Consider the following 19,462-nt stretch of genomic DNA (forward strand, 5'->3'; position numbering starts at 1 on the left):
CCCCCGAGACGGACTGGGTCTCGCTAGAACCACAATATAAAGTGTGTGTCATGGAACGTTCTTTTCATAGGGCTTGCTCTGAGATTAGCTCAATTTGAGTGCCGTCTACTGAGCAAGCGAGCCGACAAAAGTAGATTTGATTGTATGAATGACAATGATTGGAATAAATGTCTTCTTTGACACTTCCTTATGCACCGACATGAATCAGATGTAAGATAAGGGCAATACTCGTTATATCTTTACTATGTACAACGATCGTGCGGCAACGTGGGTAGATTGACGGCATCGGTTCGGGAAATGGATTCCACGAACAGAGTTCCCAATCCAGCAGGTTAGTCGAGGTTCCACAGCTTCTTTTGTGCGTGACTGTGGCCGAGAAGACATGTTGTGGGCAGCATTTTCAAGTCAATTGGATGTCAGGTCTCAAATTTCTCCGTTTTTCCGGCTAAATTGATGGACTTATAATGCAGGTCTATGTGCATTTAGTCCAAGTCGTGATCGCTTTTTAAAGATTTTTTCCCTCCTTCGCTCCACCGACCCACGCAAAAAAAGCTAGCTACTGCGTAGCTAGAGCCTACTGTTGATGCTATCAGCGCCTCTTGAAAATTTTCTCTGTCACACGTTGGGTACAATAGCGCTGCTCCAGCTGCACAGTCCCTGAAATTGACTGTATATAGAGGTCGATTAAGCACAAAGGTTGCGATAACCTCCTGGCCCACCTGCATCGGAAAGATTTGCGCGTCGGACCAATAGCCGACTCGGCCGCTTAGCTTGCACCGCTGCATTGTGTCTTAGACCTGGGCTTTGATTTATCTTCGGTCGGCATGACTCTTCCAGTCTTCCTCAGTTATATGGGGATGCCAACAAACGGACCCATGCCCTAATTCATCGTCCCATGTGATCAAAAGAGACGAGTCCAGAACATTGATGAATTTAGGCTACAGAGTAGTATCAGAGTATATCTGTGTTTCATCTTTCGATTTTGAAAATCAAGTGAATCATTGGCTGTTTACCTAATGTGATCTATACCGACCGCCTCTCGCCAATTCAAATTTGCACCGCGACGTTTCCATCTGCTGATGGCGTGTTATGTTTCTGAGTCAAACAAGCTCAGCCACTTGATTTTTTCTCCCATAGTCGATCCTCAGAGCACCGCATTAATTACCCAGATACCAATCTCTTTCCATCAGCATCCAGACTAACATTGTTGTCGGAATGAAAAAAGTGGGAATAGTTTCCCGCCTTCTAGCATTCCCCCAGATCAACCACTCTGTTCCATATAAAAACAACGGACCGATATATGTAATTATAGCCAACGTATACAGTTCTCGACTATGGATATTATGTGCCGCATATAATCGGATCAAGGCTGTGTAGACGTTCTTGACGCCGTATACGTGTGCTGTGAGCGCGTTCGGTGCCGGTGCCGAAGGACCGGAGAATCCTTTCATAGACGACAGCGGTCGGATGTACGTGACGACCGTATGGATTAAAGCCATAGTGCTTGTCTATGACAAGAGGAAACCCAATTAGGACTTGGCTTTCTAAAGATCATTCCTTGAAAGTATGGGATGGGGATCATTGGCATACCATGACCAAACCAAATGGCAAATAGCCATGGTCGGCAGACGGTAAGAGCTCCATGTGCAGTGTAAGCTGAGGTATATAGAATTCTCTTGACTTCTAATGAGGTGAGCGAATTCATTCATGATATGATCCCAAGTCCAAGCTTCTCCAGCAGACTGATCCTCTACAACTATTTATCGCTGCCTACCCGTGACCGGATCGCCTTCAGCCGCACCAGTTGACGCGTTCAATCCATAGATTGCTACATCTGACCAATGATCGTGAGGCAATTTATGTGCATCCATGTGCAAGTGGTATTCTCTATATTAAAAGTCGGTATTTGAAAAGCTATCTTTGAAAGAACAGAGCCAAGGGAAAATGAAAACGAGCACGAGGTATTCCTTCAACCCGGCCGCATCTGGTTACGGATGTATCGGCGTGTACCAGTTGCTCGCCTACTTACATAACCGCTAGGTACACACATAGGTATATATTTAGATGGCATCCGTTAGACATATTGGAGTGTACATACTTCGATGTCCTGGAAAGATAAATGATCCCGCTTACTTATGTTCAATTTCGAGTACAAATCTATTCTAGAAACCGACCTTGAGAAAATGTACAAAATGGAACAAGTATGTATTATTAAAATTATTCACTGACTATATACAGCCTGCAACATAGAAAATTACACATCAGAGAAGGAAAACTATCTAATCGAGAAAAGAAGAAACAAAATAGACAGAAAAACGAAAGAAATGCATCACTTAGGTACAGAAAGCTTGGATTTCGCCAATATCAATTCAGCAAGCTTGATCAATGATTCGCTGGACAATAGTTCGAGCACCTGCACATTCGCGTCTGCTTCTCGGGCAATCCAGTTTCGAATCTCGATCGCAACCAAAGAATCCAGGCCCAAAGAGGAGACTCGAGTCGAAACGTCCATATCTTCTGGACTCATGCCCAGGACCGCTGCCAATTTGGCCGCTAGAGCTTCGTAACAAACATGGATAGCGTCGGCTCTGGTAGAAGCAGACTGAACTGCTATGCGCAGTGGAAGCTCTTTGCCATCTTTTTGCGATTCGTTCATGACTGACTCGACAGCCTCGCGGATAGATGAGAATTTGGGATCGTGAAGCCAGAAACTATCTAGTGAATCTGTTGCTTCTAAGCCCGTGACGAACTGACTTTGACTAGATTTATTCAAGTCACTGGTAATAGCCAAGGCGAGGAGTGCCAGAACTTCGGATTCGTTGATTGTAGCGCCTCCAATATTCTTCGCCACCTCTTGTTGTCTTGAGGGATCGCTATCGGCTAGGTAACCAACTTCGGTAACCGCGGCAAGATCGATTGACTTTCCAGGAAGACCTTGAGATCGCCGGTACTCCATGAAACCATCAAGGAATACGTTAGCTGCCGAGTAAGCAGCTTGACCTCGATTACCGACCACCCCAGCGACAGATGACAAGGCGATGAAAAAGTCCAGCGATGATTGCGCTAGGCAGTGGTGCAGATTCCAAGCACCGTCGACTTTGCAAGCAGACACCGATTTGAAATCTTCAAGAGTCATGTTTTCAAACAGCATATCCTATAGATGTTCGATTAGTTACCGGCAAGTTGAGACAGTGACAGCATCAATTGATTAACTCACTCGAAGAACCATGGCCCCATGAACGAGGCCACGCACAGGTGGAAGATGGACAAGTTCCTCGTCCACGAGTCTTTCGACATCAGCTCTGGAGCTAACATCACAAGCTTTGACGAAAATCTGCGTTCCGTGAGAAGCCAGCTCGTGGATCAGAGATTCCAACTTGTCGCTCACAGAGCCCGATCGTGAAACAAGTACGATGTTTCGAGCTCCCTTGGTGGACATCCATTTGGCCATACTTCTACCCAGACCGCCCGTTCCACCAATAATGAGATATGTTGCGTCATGCCGCAGAAGGTTACTAGACGTCTTGAGAGATACGGCCTATAACAAGGGATTAGTTGTTTCTGGGCTGATAAAAAAAAAATAATTGGTACAAAAACTTGAACATACCTTGACCTGATCATCAGCATTAGGAACAACAACAGATTTTCCCATGTTCTTTCCAGTCTGCAAAGCTCTAAATCCTGCCTCAACCTCCGAAATGGAGTACTTTGTAATAGGGTAAACTGGCTTAATGCTACCTTCGCCCAGAAGCCGGCAAACGTCATTCAGCAATCGCTTCATTAACCTGGGCCGAAACTTGGCAACTTTGGTCAGATCAACAGAAGCAAATGTGACGTTATGCTCGAATTTTAACATCTCCAAGCGACTATTCTTGGTTATGTCGGCCTTTCCGATTTCGATAAACCTTCCAAAAGGCGCCAGGCAGTCCCAACTTTCTCGTAAGAGGTCGCCAGCAAGAGAGTTCAGGACAACGTCGACACCCTCACCACTAGTGGCTCTTCGGATCGCTGCACCAAAGGAGTTGTCGCGACTGTATAGAATGCGGTCTTGAGGAATGTTGTAGCGCTCCATGAGAAACGTCTTTTTTTCTTGACTGCCCACTGTCACGAAGATATCAGCGCCCACCATTTGAGCCAGCTGAATGGCCGCTTGTCCAACACCACCAGCACCAGCATGTATCAAGACACGCTCGCCAGCGGAAAGACGGCCCAAGTCGAACAGCCCATAATAGGCCGTGCAAAATATGATGGGAATGGTAGCCGCTTCTTCCATGGACATGGAGTCCGGTATGGTAGCGATGCTAGTACTGGGGCATCGTGCGTAAGTTGAGTATGCTCCTTCTGGCATGGCCATAACCCGCTGCCCAGGAAATACATCTGTGACATTCTTCCCAACCGATGTGACAGTGCCACTGCACTCAACACCGATGTATGGCTGAATGAGCTGACCCATGGACACCACAACATCTTTGAAATTGATACCCGTGGCTTGGACCTCAATCTCTACGGACTCATCTCCCAACTCGGCGACATCGTCATCGGTAAAGTAGATTGTGTCAAGCGATCCAGGCTGAGCAATCTTCAATTTCAATCGTCTACCCGACTGATGGAAAGGCTGTACGGATAAGCTCATTTCGCTGTTCTCGTTATGAATGAACGCATTTGAGTGTATATCCTCCACAGTCCGCAATACGAGAAGCTGAGAATCAGTTGACTTGAATTCGGACTCTTTGCAAGGTTCAGCACCGTCTGTAGGCCATATTGCATCCATAACTTTGGAGACAGTGCTAGCGGCAATGATGGGATCTTCGCTATGGAGACCTAGAGTTACTATTTTAGCCATGGTCTCGGATCGGACGCTTCGTGTCATTCCAACAGTCATCTGGGCATCTGGTGAGCTATTCGGATAGACCCAGAGAATGTTGGCTGCAGTGAGAAGGATCTTGCGAATAGTCTCAAATTCCTCAGCAGTCGCATCTCTTAAGGAAGCATCAGGCGATTGAAGGATGATAACGTTGCTGTCGGTATATTGGGTTGTTAATTCCGCTGCGGATAGATTTCTGTATGATGTTTGGCCTAAATCCTTTGCAATTTCTGTAGCGATGGGATCAGTATCGCGTTGTCGTGAAAATCGTACGATGACAACGCGGTCATCTCGAATCGTCAGTTCGTTAGATGTATCTCTCCTATTGTCATGCGTAATTGAGGTCCCATTGGTCTGGTGATGGCAATTTGAACCATTGGCCAAACTGTGATTTGTTCCGTTGACACCATTCTGGCCATTTTGAACGTCAATATGAGAGTGTCCGTTTGTAAGTTCATGTGATCTACCATTAGACATGTCAGCAGGCTGCGCATGTCCATTAGACGCATGACTCTTTTTTTCCCACGCCTGCCATTCGAGCTTGTAACATAGTTTGCGAACTTCGCTGCCAGCTCCTAATCCCGCATCACGAATGGGAGTCATGACAAGGCCATCTAGTACTATCAAAGGATCCGAAGTATTGTCCTCGGCGACAGCAAAGAGGTCAAAGTGAGTCGGTTCAGGGGAAGGTAGGTCCGGATTTCCAGTTCCAAACGCTCTCACATGCTGGCCAGCAGCAAATGGAATCTCAGAACTGATCATTGCGTGCTTGATTAAGGTGGGCATATAGAGTGTCTCCAGCGTCATGCGACCGTGACCGAGAATAGGCCAGACGAGATGGAGCAAGCCGTCTAGAAAAGCCGGGTGAGCGAATAGAGGCGACTGATAGTTCTTAGGCATCAAAGCGGTCGTATCTCGAATAAAAAGATCGGCATGGCTGTGATGTGAGTCAGCGTAGCAATTCTCAAGGCCCTTGAATGTTGGCCCATAGTCCGCTCCAAGGTCCGTAAGAACCTGATAAAGGCGATCTTCGGAAATATGGTTGGTTGAAGATGAGATAATTTTCGACTTCCTGTTCTGTATATGGCTTTTATTTTTCAAACTGGATCCGGAAATATTAGAAGCATCACCATGAAAGGAGTTCCGAACTCCAACAAGACCATGGCAGTGCTTGATCCAGCCCCTTTGAGAGCTCCAGGAATGAATCTTAAATTCATCCCAAACATCCGAGGCACCACGGGTGCCTTCATCGTAAGGCCGCAATGAGATGGTCGTTTCTACATCAGCATCATCACTGAGCACTAATGCAGACTCAACAACAACTTCTCGAAACTCGAAGGCGTTAAATGTGATATTACGGTGGTGAGCGCGTCGAGCGGCTGCCTCTATAGCCATGGCGAGCTTTTAATTGTTAGTCTCCTGTATAACAATATGAAATAACCCACAGGGAAACTGATAACACAACTTACATATCCAGCAAGCGGGTAGACAACCATGCCCTGCATTTTATGATCCCTGAGCCAAGGGATATCATCCAGCCGCACAATATTTCTCCACGTAGGCTCCATATCGTTCGAATAGTTTGCCATAACACCTAGTACGTCATTTCTCGCACCGTCACGAATTTGATGTTTCTTTGCAATTCGAGGTTCGTGCCAGTAGCGTGTGTGGTGCTGCCAAGGATAACGAGGCAGATCCGTCAAAAAACTATAATTCCGAGCTCCAGTGCATGGAAAGTTGATTGCGTATGGATCTAGATTTGCACCTCGAACGTAGGCAGCCGCAGCAGTATTCATGAGTGTTTCAACCGCTTTTTCTTTGCGAACGATTGTAGGCGCGTACGCAATCTTGGCGGAAGTAATTCCCAAATGTTTCAGTGTATCGCCAATCGGGCCTTTCAAGGCTGCGTGAGGTCCAACTTCTATTAGTAGGTTAGGAGTCCCGCCGTCTTGCTTACACATTTGTTCCAACGTGTCGGGGAATAGAACGGGAGAAGTAAGATTTTGAACCCAATATGAGGCATTGAAGGTTGTTGAATCTGCGACGCGGCCCAGAACTGAAGAGATAAAAATTACGTCGCTCTGCAACGTAGACTTCCGTTTTATATGTGCAATGGAATCAAAATAAGCGTCGGATATCTTTTTCATGTGGTCTGAATGGTAGGCGACATCTATCTTCAGGCGTCTGTTAAAGATTTGTTCTGTCTGGAGTATGCTTTCGAGCTCATCGATTGCAGAAAGATCACCAGACACAGTAACACTTGTTGGACTGTTAATACAAGCTACGGTCGCATAACCTTTTCGAAGCATTTTGAGCATTGGGCGAATAATACTAGCCCCAGTGCCAACTGCTATCATGGCACCTCGGAGGGAAGGGTAAGTTTCTTTCAGCAGTCTGGTCATCTGTCCTCTATAGTAAGATAGAGCCATGGCTGAGTGCAAGTCATATACGCCCGCGGCATATGATGCAGCAATCTCACCGGAGCTGTGACCGACCACATACTTTGGACGTATGCCCCAGGATTCTAACAGTGTCACCAGAGCAATTTGGATGGCTGTACAGGCCGGCTGGCTTAGCTCAGGAGAGTCGATCCGAGAATCAGCGGGATCCTTCTTGATTTCTGCTTCCAAAGACCATTCAGCATGCAGTTGGCGTAGATAGCCGTCTGCCTGCTGAATCACTGCCCTAAAGATTGGATATTCGTCTATAAGAGCACATCCCATCTGAGCCCATTGCGCCCCTTGTCCCGTAAAGACGTAACCTATCTTGGGGTCGCCTAGAACCTTGGAGGCATTGACTTTCAACTGAGCCAAGCGGATGCCCAAATCATCTAATGAGCATGCTGGAAGAGCGATTCGATACGAAAGGTGGGACAGTTTGCTCCCCACGGTAAAGGCAAAATTTCCGAACAACAATTTTTCGAATACTTCAGGTCTCTGCTCGAAGTATATGCCGAAATCCTTGATTCTTTGCTGCAAGGAATCTTTATCATTCGCTGATATGAATATTAGCTTATGCTTTGGGTCATTATACATGTGCGTATCGTCGATATCGCTGGAAAGAGTGTCTGGTGTATTTGTATTCAATGGTGCCTTTTCCAGTACGACATGTGCATTTGTGCCTCCGAAGCCGTAGTTTGAGACACTGATAAATCTCTTGCCTCGTGGCCATGGTCTGGTCGATGTCACAACCTGCATCCAATTGCTTAGTATCTCTGGTTAATCTCGACCATCATGAAAAACCCACCTTCATGTTCCACTCATTCAGTGGTATATTATCGTTTGCCTTTTTAAAATCGGCGTTGGGCAATAGAAGATCATGATCTAGCATCATGGCTGCTTTGATCAAGGAAATCACTCCACTGGCCCCTTCAAGATGGCCAACGTTCGACTTCACCGAGCCAATGTACAGGGGATTTTTTGGAGACCTTCCATCTCCGAGAGCCGCATGCACAGCTGTCGCTTCAATTGGATCCCCGACTTTGGTTCCCGTTCCATGCATTTCCACAAATCCACAATCTTCAGGATTAATATGAGCCTCGTTATAGACACGCCGAATTAGCTCCTCTTGTGCATGCCCATTTGGCATTGTAATTCCCTGGGTTCGTCCGTCCTGACTCACTCCCGAATTCACAATGACGGCACGAATTGGGTCTTTGTCTCTGATAGCGTCTTCCAGAGGCTTCAAGAGCACTACACCGGCGCCCTCTCCTCTGGCGAACCCGGATGTGGCCCGATTGTCAAAAGCGTACGTTTTCCCTTCATCGTTGAACAACCTATGATTGTGAGTCAGCGCGAAATTGGCAATGGATCGGTGTAAACATACTGGGACATTGACATGGAGACAAACAAGTCCGGTACGATATTCAATCTGCATCCGGCAACCAGCGCCTCTGTGGACTCACCACTTCGTAAGCTCTGTACGGCAGCATTTAGTGCGACCAATGAGGAGGAACATGCCGTATCGACGGTGAAACTAGGGCCACGAAAATCGAAGTAGTAGGATATTCGATTTGACTGCAGAGAGGGAGCACACCCCGTAGCCTGGTACATGGGAATCGTCTCAACATCGCGCACGTTGTGAAGTTCATAATCCGCAAAGTTGCCGCCGACAAAAACGCCAACGTTTCTCCCAGCTAATGACTCTTTTGGTATTCCCGCACTTTCGACGGCTTCATATGAACACTCGAGTAGCAATCGTTGTTGGGGGTCCATAGAGATCGCCTCCTGGGCGGTTATATTGAAGAACGGCGCATCGAAGCGAGAGATGTCATCTTGCAGAAAGTAACCGCCTGAGGGATTGAACGCTCCCACTTTCGAAGGATTGGGGTGGTGGAATGCCTCAGACGCGAAGCGATCGTTTGGAATGGGTGACCATCCGCTGCGTTTCCGGGTACAAAGCTCCCACAGGTCGGCAGGAGACGATACATCGCCTGGTAGACGACAAGCATAACCAATTATGGCAATGCGCTGCCTGTTGTTTTCGTGGCAGCAGCTGACATCGTGATTCAGTGCTGCTGACGCTGGATGTGTATCTGGAATGCCCGAAAACCCGTTCATGGCTCAGAAACTCCAGGGAGTGATTGTTGTAAGCGATGGAAGACCATAAGAAAGAATGCAATGGGAAGAAAGAGCTTCTAGCAATATCAGAACGCGCTCTTTCTGTCTTCTTTTAGCCTTGGCTTTTCGTTCCGTGGTGACTGCGCATGCTCACCATGGTTTATAATGCTCCCTGTAGTCTGCCGATCTTTCGCGTCATCAAATGCTAGTCGACTAGCGTTATCATCTTGTGGAGTGAAAGGTTTGTAGTCCCTGAGAGGACGCAAGGGGCTGGTTCCGAGGTCATGCTGATTCGGCAAGAGCATGATTGCGGAGCGGAATCGATCATCTTTAGCGTTTGCCTCAGTCGAAGGAGTGCGTTGGATAGCCGTGAGACTGCAGACCGCGACACAAATCAGGCATGTCAAATCACTAGCATTCGCCATTGCAGTTGGCATCCTGTCATGAGACATTTGCCTCGGCGGTGGACTCGAAGATGTATTCCTCATGCACCTGAAGTCAGGTTGACTGCTTAGCACTTAGCTCATTTGGCATCTCAAGTTGTTGATCAGCGTGGTCACAGCTCCGCTAAGATAGTTAGAGATGAGGTCTTTCCACGGTGGGGCTTGCCCTGGCAGGGATTCAAGCTTGTTTCGAATGTTTGTTTGTCCCTTCGCGCTTTCCTTCTGTACCGCAAGTCCCGCACCCCCACTACTACCCACCTTCCCTACCGCACCCACCGAGCTTGCGCCTTCCCTGGGCCTAGTGCAGTGGGTACGTACCTTCCTTTTGGTACCTGGATGATTTATCCCTACGCCAGGCACGTCCATCCTGGAGTCGTCCCTAAGTTTCATTTTCGATTCACGCAATGCGCACTAATAAAAGGCCATGCCGCTTCGTGTGCTATTGCATGCCGTCTAGGTTTGATCTACTCGACGTACGCCAGCTGACCAGAACTACGGTATGAACGTTGATTATAGCCACATTTGAAGTATTTGGATACATAGACAATCACCAACATGCAATTCTTGTGCCTACACGGCGCTATCGGTAACATCGATGTGAGTGCAACAGGCTTCGAAACCGTCATAATACCAGAGCTAACATACACAGAATATCAGTATTCAGTTAGGTGAGTTGCCACATGACGTCGCTGTCGAATGTACATCAAGACTGACAGATAGCCTGGAGACCCTCTGCGGAAGGAACTGGAAAGCGACCAAGCCGCTACTTTCCATTTCATCAATGCCCCGGTGTCCGTGGAACCCCCTGAAGGTAAGAGAGTATACCAATACATCTTTGGAAACACCAGTGATTACATGTGACAGCGTCCAAGTGCTAACTACATACGACCGCAGGCTTCAGCGAATATTTTGGTCCTGGACCGCATTATCGATGGATGGACGACGAGGGCGCCGGAGAAGAGTCCATGATCAATCGTATACGGCAGCTACCGACTGGTCGAAATCCTGAAGATGTTATGCGAAGCCTGGCCACTTCCGAGAAGACTTGGAAAAATCGGGAGACTGTCATGCAGTATCTCTATGATACACTAGAGGCACATCCTGAGGTCGAGGGTATAGTCGGGTACAGCGAGGGATCTGCGATGGCGGCTACACTGATTCTGGACGAAGTGCATAGATTGGAAAAGGAGGGGCGACCCAGGAGGATCAAGTGTGCAGTTTTCTTTACGGGTTGGCCCCCGGTCTCGCCAGACAATAAATTGGTTCTTTCAGACGAGACTGAAATCGTGCTTGATGTCCCCACTTTGCACATCGTTGGGGCTAATGGTGAGTGTGTCTCTTGGTCTTGATGAGATTGGATGATTTTCCTAAATTTGAGATTTCTTGGACTAACTTTTTCAATGTAGATCCTTATCGTTATGGCGCCCTAGCCCTATACAATGTTTGTGACGCGGATACCGCCAATATGTTTGATACGGGAAAGGKCCATACAATCCCTCGTACAGGGAAAGTGATATCCGAGCTGGGTGATGCCGTTAGGGAGCTTATCTCTTGCACCGAAGAATAATTTGACTTGGGCCTGCGGGTCCAGGCTAGTAAAATAGACTAAAGAATGGACTAGCAGTCTTGATCATCGTCATCGAGATGTATCTTAGTGTTTCCGGAAATTTTTATAGCTCCCTGAAGAAGCAATCAATCAGTGGGACTTTTACTCTCAAAATCTTTTTTAGTGCAAATTGTTCCAAGGTTTCTGTTTCCTAGTACCATAGTAGATGCCAAGTTTTCTCCTGCGTCGAGCCTGTGGCTAGCTGATAAGCTTGATAATTTCCATTGTGCGCCGATCTAGCGCCACATGTCGAATTGACTTTCACGATATCTTACGGTATACCTCGGTGTCAAAAGCTCCACAAGCCTCCATCTCACCGAAAAATCAAACCTAGGCCGTCTTTAGAGGCTCTACTCAAATAAGCAACATACGCGGCACCAATACCGGGAGGCGATTCGAGTAAAAAAAAACGATATCTACAAGTGGCCCATGTGATCGTGCGGAGGCGTTCCAAGCCGACATGGCTCTCATGTGAAATGATGCAATGACGTTATAAATGAGACTGATGGTGAGTACGTTCGTTATCACAACTCCCGAATACGAGTTGCAGCACGAGGCTGAAACGCACATTACCTCAATATATTTCCCAGGAGATAATGCCATGACTCGCATGTGGAACTATCTAGCAATCGGAAGTTTGTCCATAGCATTGCGATCGACACGAGCTCTGTTCTGCGAGTAGGTAACTTGGCACTAAGTAGTGCTCTAGACTGAGGACTCGGGTGTTTGTACCTGCACGTACCTACAGGTACCGGCACTTGCTCCTGTTAGTCAATCCATGGTTCAATGAGATCGCCCACCCCACCTGCTCGATCCGTCCGCAATTGACCAATAGAGAAAGCAATCTTGATGAGATTTTGGTCTAGTCGATTGGCGCTAAGCCAGATACAATACTGATCTGCCCCGTCCGCTGCACGTCCATGTATGAGTGGAGGATCGTTCCAGAAAATAGAAGGTATCGGAATCAATGGTACATGTAGGTACAACATACGAAGCTTATGAGAAATATCACAGTTAATCACAACATCCATGCTTCCCTGCAGTGCTCCTCGGCTTCATAAACAATCTTTCGTAGCGTTGATAATCCGGCTGTAGCTCTCAGATCTAACAATTAGCCATGCTGTCGAGGCATGTGCAATGAATAATATGTTCCGAGCTAATCACCAAGATTTAGGATCTTCTAGCGCCGTCACAATTTAGTAAAACTTAATGCTGCTCGTGCCTTGGAATAGCTAGTGATTTTCATTGTTGCCGCAGCTGTAAACCGTCGACGATTTGTGTTGATCGAATGATAATGGGTTCTCATTTCCGGGATAATTTCCAGTTGGCTAGCCCCTGAGTACTTCGACTAGACCCAGTGAAGGTTGTCCCGATAGGAGCCATCGCTTCTCGACGAAGTAGGCCAAGCGTTAAATATGAATGAAAAAACTAGTCGGCGGTTTGTATACTACAATCATTGGAAAGAATATCTTGGCCCAACCTTTCTTTCCACTGTTCTATTGCGCTCTGCGCCTGATTAGTTTTTTCATCTTTTTGGAATCAGCAAACTGCCCAAAAAGTTGTCTTTCATCCAGCGGTATCGCAATATATCGCAATATGACGATCACATGTTTTAATCTTTGGCTACTGGCCTTGGCGACTTTCGTCATCCCAAGCATAGCTCAAACGGTAGACCCAACCAGCTGTGCTTCTGGCGTCCATCTGCTTCTCCTCCGTGGTGAAGGTACCGGCGATGATCTCAACGTTCTTGATAGCATCCAGAGTGTAGTTCTCGAACAGATCCCTGGCTCGACATCACTCGGTTTACCATATCAGCATGGCGATTCCGACAAGCAGTTTGCAGCGTATAATGGTAGTTTGCTCTTGCAGCAATACATTGCCGAGTATGCATCCAGTTGTCCGAGTAGCAAGATAGCTATACTGGGATATTCGTTGGTATGGTTTATTCATTGTTCTGTCACGTATGAAATCATATCTTATTGATCCTTATAATTGAACGATATAGGGAGCTGTTGCAACAATGGATGCAATTTGTGGCGTGAGCTCTCTTCTCGTCACCTATAACGTCAACGCTCTCGATCCACAATATGCACAAAATGGTACGTTTCATGATCACTGTATATACCCGATCAATTATGCTAACCAGAAGTTCAGTGATTGCGGTAGTGGCCTATGGCGATGAAACATACGTTCCTTTCCAGCCTTGGAATGTAGGAAATTGTACCATTGGTGCTGGTGTAAGTTGCTCTATGTCACATTAATCGTTTTTCTGGTACTATTATACTGACTCTTTCGTCAATAGATATACCCACGTCTGGACCCAGCTGCGTGCGAGCCTTTTGCAAGCTCTTTGCAGAGCTACTGTGACTATGGCGACGAGCAATGTTGTTCCGTCTTCCCATTAGACGATAATGCCGCGCATCATACATATTTCACCAAGTACAACCAAGATGTGGTTACTTTTATCCAGAGTCGGCTCTGATAAGTTTAATTTGATGTATCCACACTTATGTGGTCTATGTATCAAATGAAAAGAATGCCATTGCTTTGCCAATATACGTCAAGACATCTGAACATTGAGTTTCTGCTAGCAGGGACAGCTATTTTCGTGCTTAGAAATGATAAAAAGAATTACAAATGGTATGCCAGGCTTGGTGACAGCCAACACGAACATCAGATTTGGTAGACCGTGGACTCGGTCAAATATCTGCTGAAAAAGAGTCGAGCCATCTGGAAATCTGTCTGGCTCTCACCGCTGCATCTTCCAAATCAACATATCCTTTCTGGTTTTTCTCGGCAACACTGACCAGACACGTCTGCACTGATCTTGACAGAATAGGAACATCTAGCTGAGCCTCCGACCACGACCATTCACCCTGCTCTACCTTGTCCGTCTGATATTGATGTACTGAAATAGTGACCGGCGATTCATACGCGTTGGCATGCAAAGCAATTCCCGATGGAGAAACCAGTCTAATAGTTCCTTTCTCGCAATTCAATGTCCAAGTAAGTGAGGGGTCACCGGGGTAAGGCTGACCCCTTGCGAAATATGCTACAAGGCTGGCTTTTCGGGAAGTAAAATCGGACTCTGGGAGCGTGCCTATAATATAGTCAGAGATTTGAACGACTCATAGTAAGTATATTTTTCTCAACTTGAAAAGACACGTACCATGTAGACTTAGCAAGTCCGGGACATCTGATCGAACAGTGTCTATGATATTTCCACTCTCCGGGTCTCTGAGACCAACCTCTGGATGCTGGAGCCCGAAATGCACATGATCTGTCCCAGGGACGACATCACCCACAACGGATTGAACATAATCGATAACTGGCATTAAATTCATTAGTAAAAATTCTCACACGGCGTTTTTATCTATATAGACATGTGGCGAAAGAAGGAGATGAAGACCTACCATGACCGAATCCTATAGTAATAGCATTACCTCCGATTTCCCTTTGGGTAAAATATTTCAATCCACTGGTCAAAGTCTGACGATCTTTTGTCCCTCCGAAAAACCTCACTTCGGTACTGACCAGCTTTCCTACCTTTCCAGACTGAAGGACTTCTTTGATTTTGACAACTGGAGGAGCGAATCGACCCTGGAGGCCAACGGCAGCCACTTGATCTATATTTCGACGAGCACGATAAGTTGCCACCAGTTCTTCAATATGTGCCAAATTACTCGCGATTGGCCATTCTATGTATACGGATTTCCCGGCTTGAATGCTTGGAAGAATAGTCTCGTAATGCTTGTCGACCCGCGTGTTGCATAGAACAAGCTCAACATCAGGGTCAGCAGCGAGATCTGCTGGGCTGCCATAAGCTTTCACCGTTGAAGAATCGAGTTTGTATTGTGCAATCGCTGATTTTGCAGCGTCGACGCTGCTGTTGCAGAGAGCTGTGATTTGGAAAAGGTCCCGGTTGCGGGCACCGACAAGGACTGGTAAATGTGCAGCCGCCGCCCATGAAGTGACAGCGGAGGACGACAGTCCTATAACTGCCGTGCGAACGGGACGTGAAGCCGGCATTCTTATCTATTTGGGGACCCTGCTCCAAAGCGCTGTGCGTACACAAGGTCGTATTAGAAAATCGAAGACTTGATTTGGTGGTTTCTGAATATCATGTATCTATTACCACATGGATTTTGCATCGTTCTTGATGCGTTAAGGCATATGGCTTATCTTTAGTAGAAATTCACTGCTTGTACAAGTCACATAATTGTTGTCTTTGATGACGATGAAAATCAATTAGTAATGCCGGCAACAAAAAGTCTCCGAGCACATCAACGATTTGACAACATGGATGACAAATGCAAAAACAACTTTATACATTTAACATATAGGTACTATGAGCCTTAAACGAATAAACAGTTATACTTCTTAATTCTCCTTAGTAGTGCGCCTCTCAGCACAAGATAATCTCGTGTTTATTAAACCATAGTCTTGAGCTTATGTTTTACTTTAAGCCACCATTTTTGCTTTGCTTCGCATTGTATTAATCATACTGTGATACGGCTTTTGAAAGAGTCTCTGCCCAACGGTCACTGAAAACCGTTTCAATCCAGTATTAGCTATCTTTCAAAAGCCAAACACAAGTGAACGAGTATGAATCACTGACCAGTCCTCCTCGCTTGTAAGTGCTGCTAGGTTGTGATTAATTCGACTTTTAGAAAGAAATATATACTTGAATCAGCAACATGTCGAACATAGACCAAAGCGATCGGMCCCCCCGCCACTACTAGCCTCAGAATGGACCTGGAATATACTCCGAGAATATGTAGCATTAGATAGATAGACGCAAATATACGAGTACATACAATCTACTTCTAGAAAGACTGCTTCAGCAAGACTAATGACCCCGCGGCGTGAAAACAGCTAGACTAGATTAGGTTAGTCGACGGCCACGGACGGCCCGCACCAATAGGCACGGGTTTTCTTATCGCCCGCCGGCCATATCTTATCGGCGATCGGGCGATACGGGGATGGATGCCTTAGGGTCAAGATATACTGCCTGAGGTTCAGAACAGATAAAGCAGTTAAGCTTTTGCTCTTCCTTCTGCATTTTACTTTTGTCTTTTCTTGCTGGAATCTCGTTGTCGTCTATCATCGTCCATAGACGAGCATCGCAATGTTTGACTCAGCGTTCGACTGTGTTGTCCTGGATGGCACGGTAGTCACCGCTGCCGATGTCGGCCGGTACGATATAGCTATCAAAGATGGAAAGATAGCTCTGCTTGCTCCCGCTAGGTCCTTGTCAAAGGTGAAGGCCACTCGGATTATTGACGCACAGGGCGCATACGTGATGGTACGGGATAGAATCTTAATACGTAGTTAAAAGAGAACAGTTCACTAACACGTTGACTAGCCCGGGGGTGTAGATGCCCATGTTCACTTGTCAGAGCCTCAACTTTTCGGCAAAGGCAGGCCCGCAGATGATTTTACTTCAGGTGAAGATTGTCGGTCATGAGAATGTACCATAATGGTCTTGATACTGAGTCTTTTTCTTAGGAAGTCGGTCCGCTATCGCCGGCGGAACAACTACTATAATTGCCTTCGCTCCTCAAGATAGATCAGATCCATCAATTCTGAATGCATTGGACGAAGCTCAGCAAAAAGCACGAGATGCTGCGTATTGCGATTATTCTCTTCACCTCTTGATTTCTAACCCAACCGAGCAAGCTCTGGAGGAGTTTGCAGTCCTTCGTGAACGGGGCGTTTCTTCAATCAAGATCTATATGACTTACGAGGTACTTCAATTGCGTGACAATCAAATATTAGATGTCTTACTACAAGCCCGCAAAGATTTGATCACCACAATGATTCATGCGGAAAATGGGGATATGCTCACGTGGATGACAGAACAGCTGGAGCGTCGGCGATTGCTAGCTCCCAAATACCATGCAACTTCACGCCCACAGATACTAGAAAGCGAAGCCACCAACAGAGCCATTGCCTTAAGCCAATTAGTAGAAACACCCATCCTAATTGTGCACGTGTCGTCGCCACTGGCAGCGAATAATATCCGGACTGCACAAACGAGCGGCCTTCCTGTCTTTGCCGAGACATGTCCGCAATACATGTTCTTGACACGCAAGGCTTTAGATCAGCCAGGATTTGAGGGGGCTAAGTGTGTTTGCTCTCCCCCGCCCCGTGATGGCGAGGCAGATTTGGAGAGTATCTGGAGGGGTATTGAGAATGGAACATTCACCATCCTCTCTTCAGATCATTGTCCCTTTATTTATGACGACAATGTCGATGGCAAGAAATCGGCAATTTCTGAAGACGCACCTCTGGGGCGATTCCGCTACATTCCAAACGGTTGCCCCGGCGTTGAAACACGTTTGGCCTTGGTCTTGAGTGCTGACCGACTTTCACCTCAGAAGTTTGTCGAGGTGACAAGTACCAACCCCGCCAAATTATACGGTCTATATCCGCAGAAAGGGGCGCTGATACCCGGACTTTCAGATGCCGATCTCACCATCTGGTATCCGCCGTCTTCTCTAGAGCCGTTTCCTGTCACAAATTCTGCCCTGCATCATAATGTAGATTATATACCGTACGAAGGACAGATTGTTTCAAACTGGCCTCGATATACGCTGGTTCGCGGTGAAGTTGTTTGGGATCGCGACAATGGGGGCATCGTGGGTCGGAAAGGATATGGACAATTCGTGAAAAGGGGACCCAGCGCCTTTTGTCGCGAGCAGCCGGAGTGGGATGTCGAGAGATATTAGTGTCAATAGCTACTTTTACCGGAAGAATACAATCTAGGTACTCTTGATAGCCGTCTCATATCAGGAGAGATGTATTTTCTGTGAAAAGCGGAAAACTAAACAAACATCGACCTTAGGGAATAATCCTGTGGGTTTTCGAACAGGAATACTTAAGGAAAAAGATATTCATTGTTCTTTTTTATCAAATCACGAAAGCACCTATTATCAACCACGATGGCGGCTGACTTCATTGGTACACGACCCCTGTCGATTTTAGCCCCAAGAGCGTGGCTGTGTCGTTAGGGAAAGACTTCGCATGCAATACGCCAATTCCTTAATATAACAAATCAGCCTCATCCAGATTACAATTACTTAGTCCCACCATCTGCAAACCAAATTTACTAGACCTTAGATGTGTGGGAATTTCAGAAATGGCAACATCATTAACAAGAATTGGAAAGTTAACACCAGAGGTCCAACTTGCACAGGCCGTTTCGGAGTTTGAAGCGATCTTGACTCTCGACGAAAAAATAAGATTAAAGAATCTGAAAAGCACACACCATCCAGACGCAATTGACATTGTCAGATTAACATCTGATATTGACCGATCATCCCAATTAACCAGAAAATGTGTCGGCACCCGCTTTGCAAATGTGCTTCGAGCGATCCAGGCATTTACTTCTATCGGAGATATGGTGGTCGGAGGATCGCAAAATATGATGGCTAGTGGTATCTGGGCCTCAGTAAGATTTACTCTTCAGGTAGGCATCTACAACTATTCGGCGCATTTCGAGTCACCAGATTCCTTATATCGCTCGTTCTCTACTTCAGGAGCTTACGAATCAATCTACAGCTGGCAACAAACCATGCCTCGTTCCTGGAAAAACTATCGACCTTATTCATGGAAATTGGCCGCTCTGCGCCACGCTATCAAGAGCTTGCTCTGGTATACCACAGATCTTCTGATCTACAGAAACGAACTTGTGAATACTTTATTACTCTTGTGCAACTATGCACCAAAGCCGTACAGTTCACTCGTCGCAACGGTCTGAACCGACTTTTATTTACCACACTGAGGTCATTTCAAGACGAGTTTGGAGACTACACGCAGAAGTTCGGGGCTCTTGGAAATTCAATCAAAGAAGAGGTCATGCTCCTTTCTGCTAAAACTCAGGAAGAAGAAGCCCGCCAAAACTCCACGTTTCGCTCGATACTGTTGGACAGATTCGATAAAAGCTATGAAGCTAGACGAAAATTGGCATCCAAATTATTATTGCTAG

At 46.5% G+C, this 19,462-nt stretch overlaps 5 protein-coding genes across 5 annotated transcripts; 3 read left to right on the top strand and 2 right to left on the bottom strand.

The window, feature by feature from the left end:
- Positions 1-2,329: 2,329 nt before the first annotated feature.
- On the bottom strand, positions 2,330-9,423 carry BHQ10_002000 (uncharacterized protein; the record flags this gene model as incomplete). Its single annotated transcript, XM_040874099.1, has 7 exons — positions 2,330-3,154; positions 3,218-3,538; positions 3,608-5,154; positions 5,332-6,265; positions 6,334-8,055; positions 8,111-8,639; positions 8,690-9,423. 7 exons carry the CDS (start codon positions 9,421-9,423, stop codon positions 2,330-2,332), a joined length of 6,612 nt encoding a protein of 2,203 aa, XP_040730505.1.
- Positions 9,424-10,421: 998 nt separating this feature from the next.
- Positions 10,422-11,433, top strand: BHQ10_002001 (uncharacterized protein; the record flags this gene model as incomplete). Its single annotated transcript, XM_040874100.1, has 5 exons — positions 10,422-10,463; positions 10,516-10,534; positions 10,594-10,677; positions 10,761-11,192; positions 11,273-11,433. 5 exons carry the CDS (start codon positions 10,422-10,424, stop codon positions 11,431-11,433), a joined length of 738 nt encoding a protein of 245 aa, XP_040730506.1.
- A 1,635-nt stretch (positions 11,434-13,068) lies between these two features.
- On the top strand, positions 13,069-13,954 carry BHQ10_002002 (uncharacterized protein; the record flags this gene model as incomplete). The annotated part of the gene is made up of 4 exons (XM_040874101.1): positions 13,069-13,407; positions 13,478-13,571; positions 13,627-13,709; positions 13,775-13,954. 4 exons carry the CDS (start codon positions 13,069-13,071, stop codon positions 13,952-13,954), a joined length of 696 nt encoding a protein of 231 aa, XP_040730507.1.
- Positions 13,955-14,171: 217 nt separating this feature from the next.
- Positions 14,172-15,501, bottom strand: BHQ10_002003 (uncharacterized protein; the record flags this gene model as incomplete). Its single annotated transcript, XM_040874102.1, has 3 exons — positions 14,172-14,572; positions 14,642-14,800; positions 14,886-15,501. The coding sequence occupies 3 exons, from the start codon at positions 15,499-15,501 to the stop codon at positions 14,172-14,174; spliced, it is 1,176 nt and encodes a 391-aa protein (XP_040730508.1).
- A 1,099-nt stretch (positions 15,502-16,600) lies between these two features.
- Positions 16,601-18,203, top strand: BHQ10_002004 (uncharacterized protein; the record flags this gene model as incomplete). The annotated part of the gene is made up of 3 exons (XM_040874103.1): positions 16,601-16,777; positions 16,838-16,919; positions 16,981-18,203. The coding sequence occupies 3 exons, from the start codon at positions 16,601-16,603 to the stop codon at positions 18,201-18,203; spliced, it is 1,482 nt and encodes a 493-aa protein (XP_040730509.1).
- Positions 18,204-19,462: the final 1,259 nt, after the last annotated feature.

The sequence above is a fragment of the Talaromyces amestolkiae genome, assembly GCF_001896365.1.
Source record: "Talaromyces amestolkiae strain CIB chromosome Unknown scaffold2.1, whole genome shotgun sequence".
Classification (NCBI taxonomy): Eukaryota; Fungi; Ascomycota; class Eurotiomycetes; order Eurotiales; family Trichocomaceae; genus Talaromyces; species Talaromyces amestolkiae.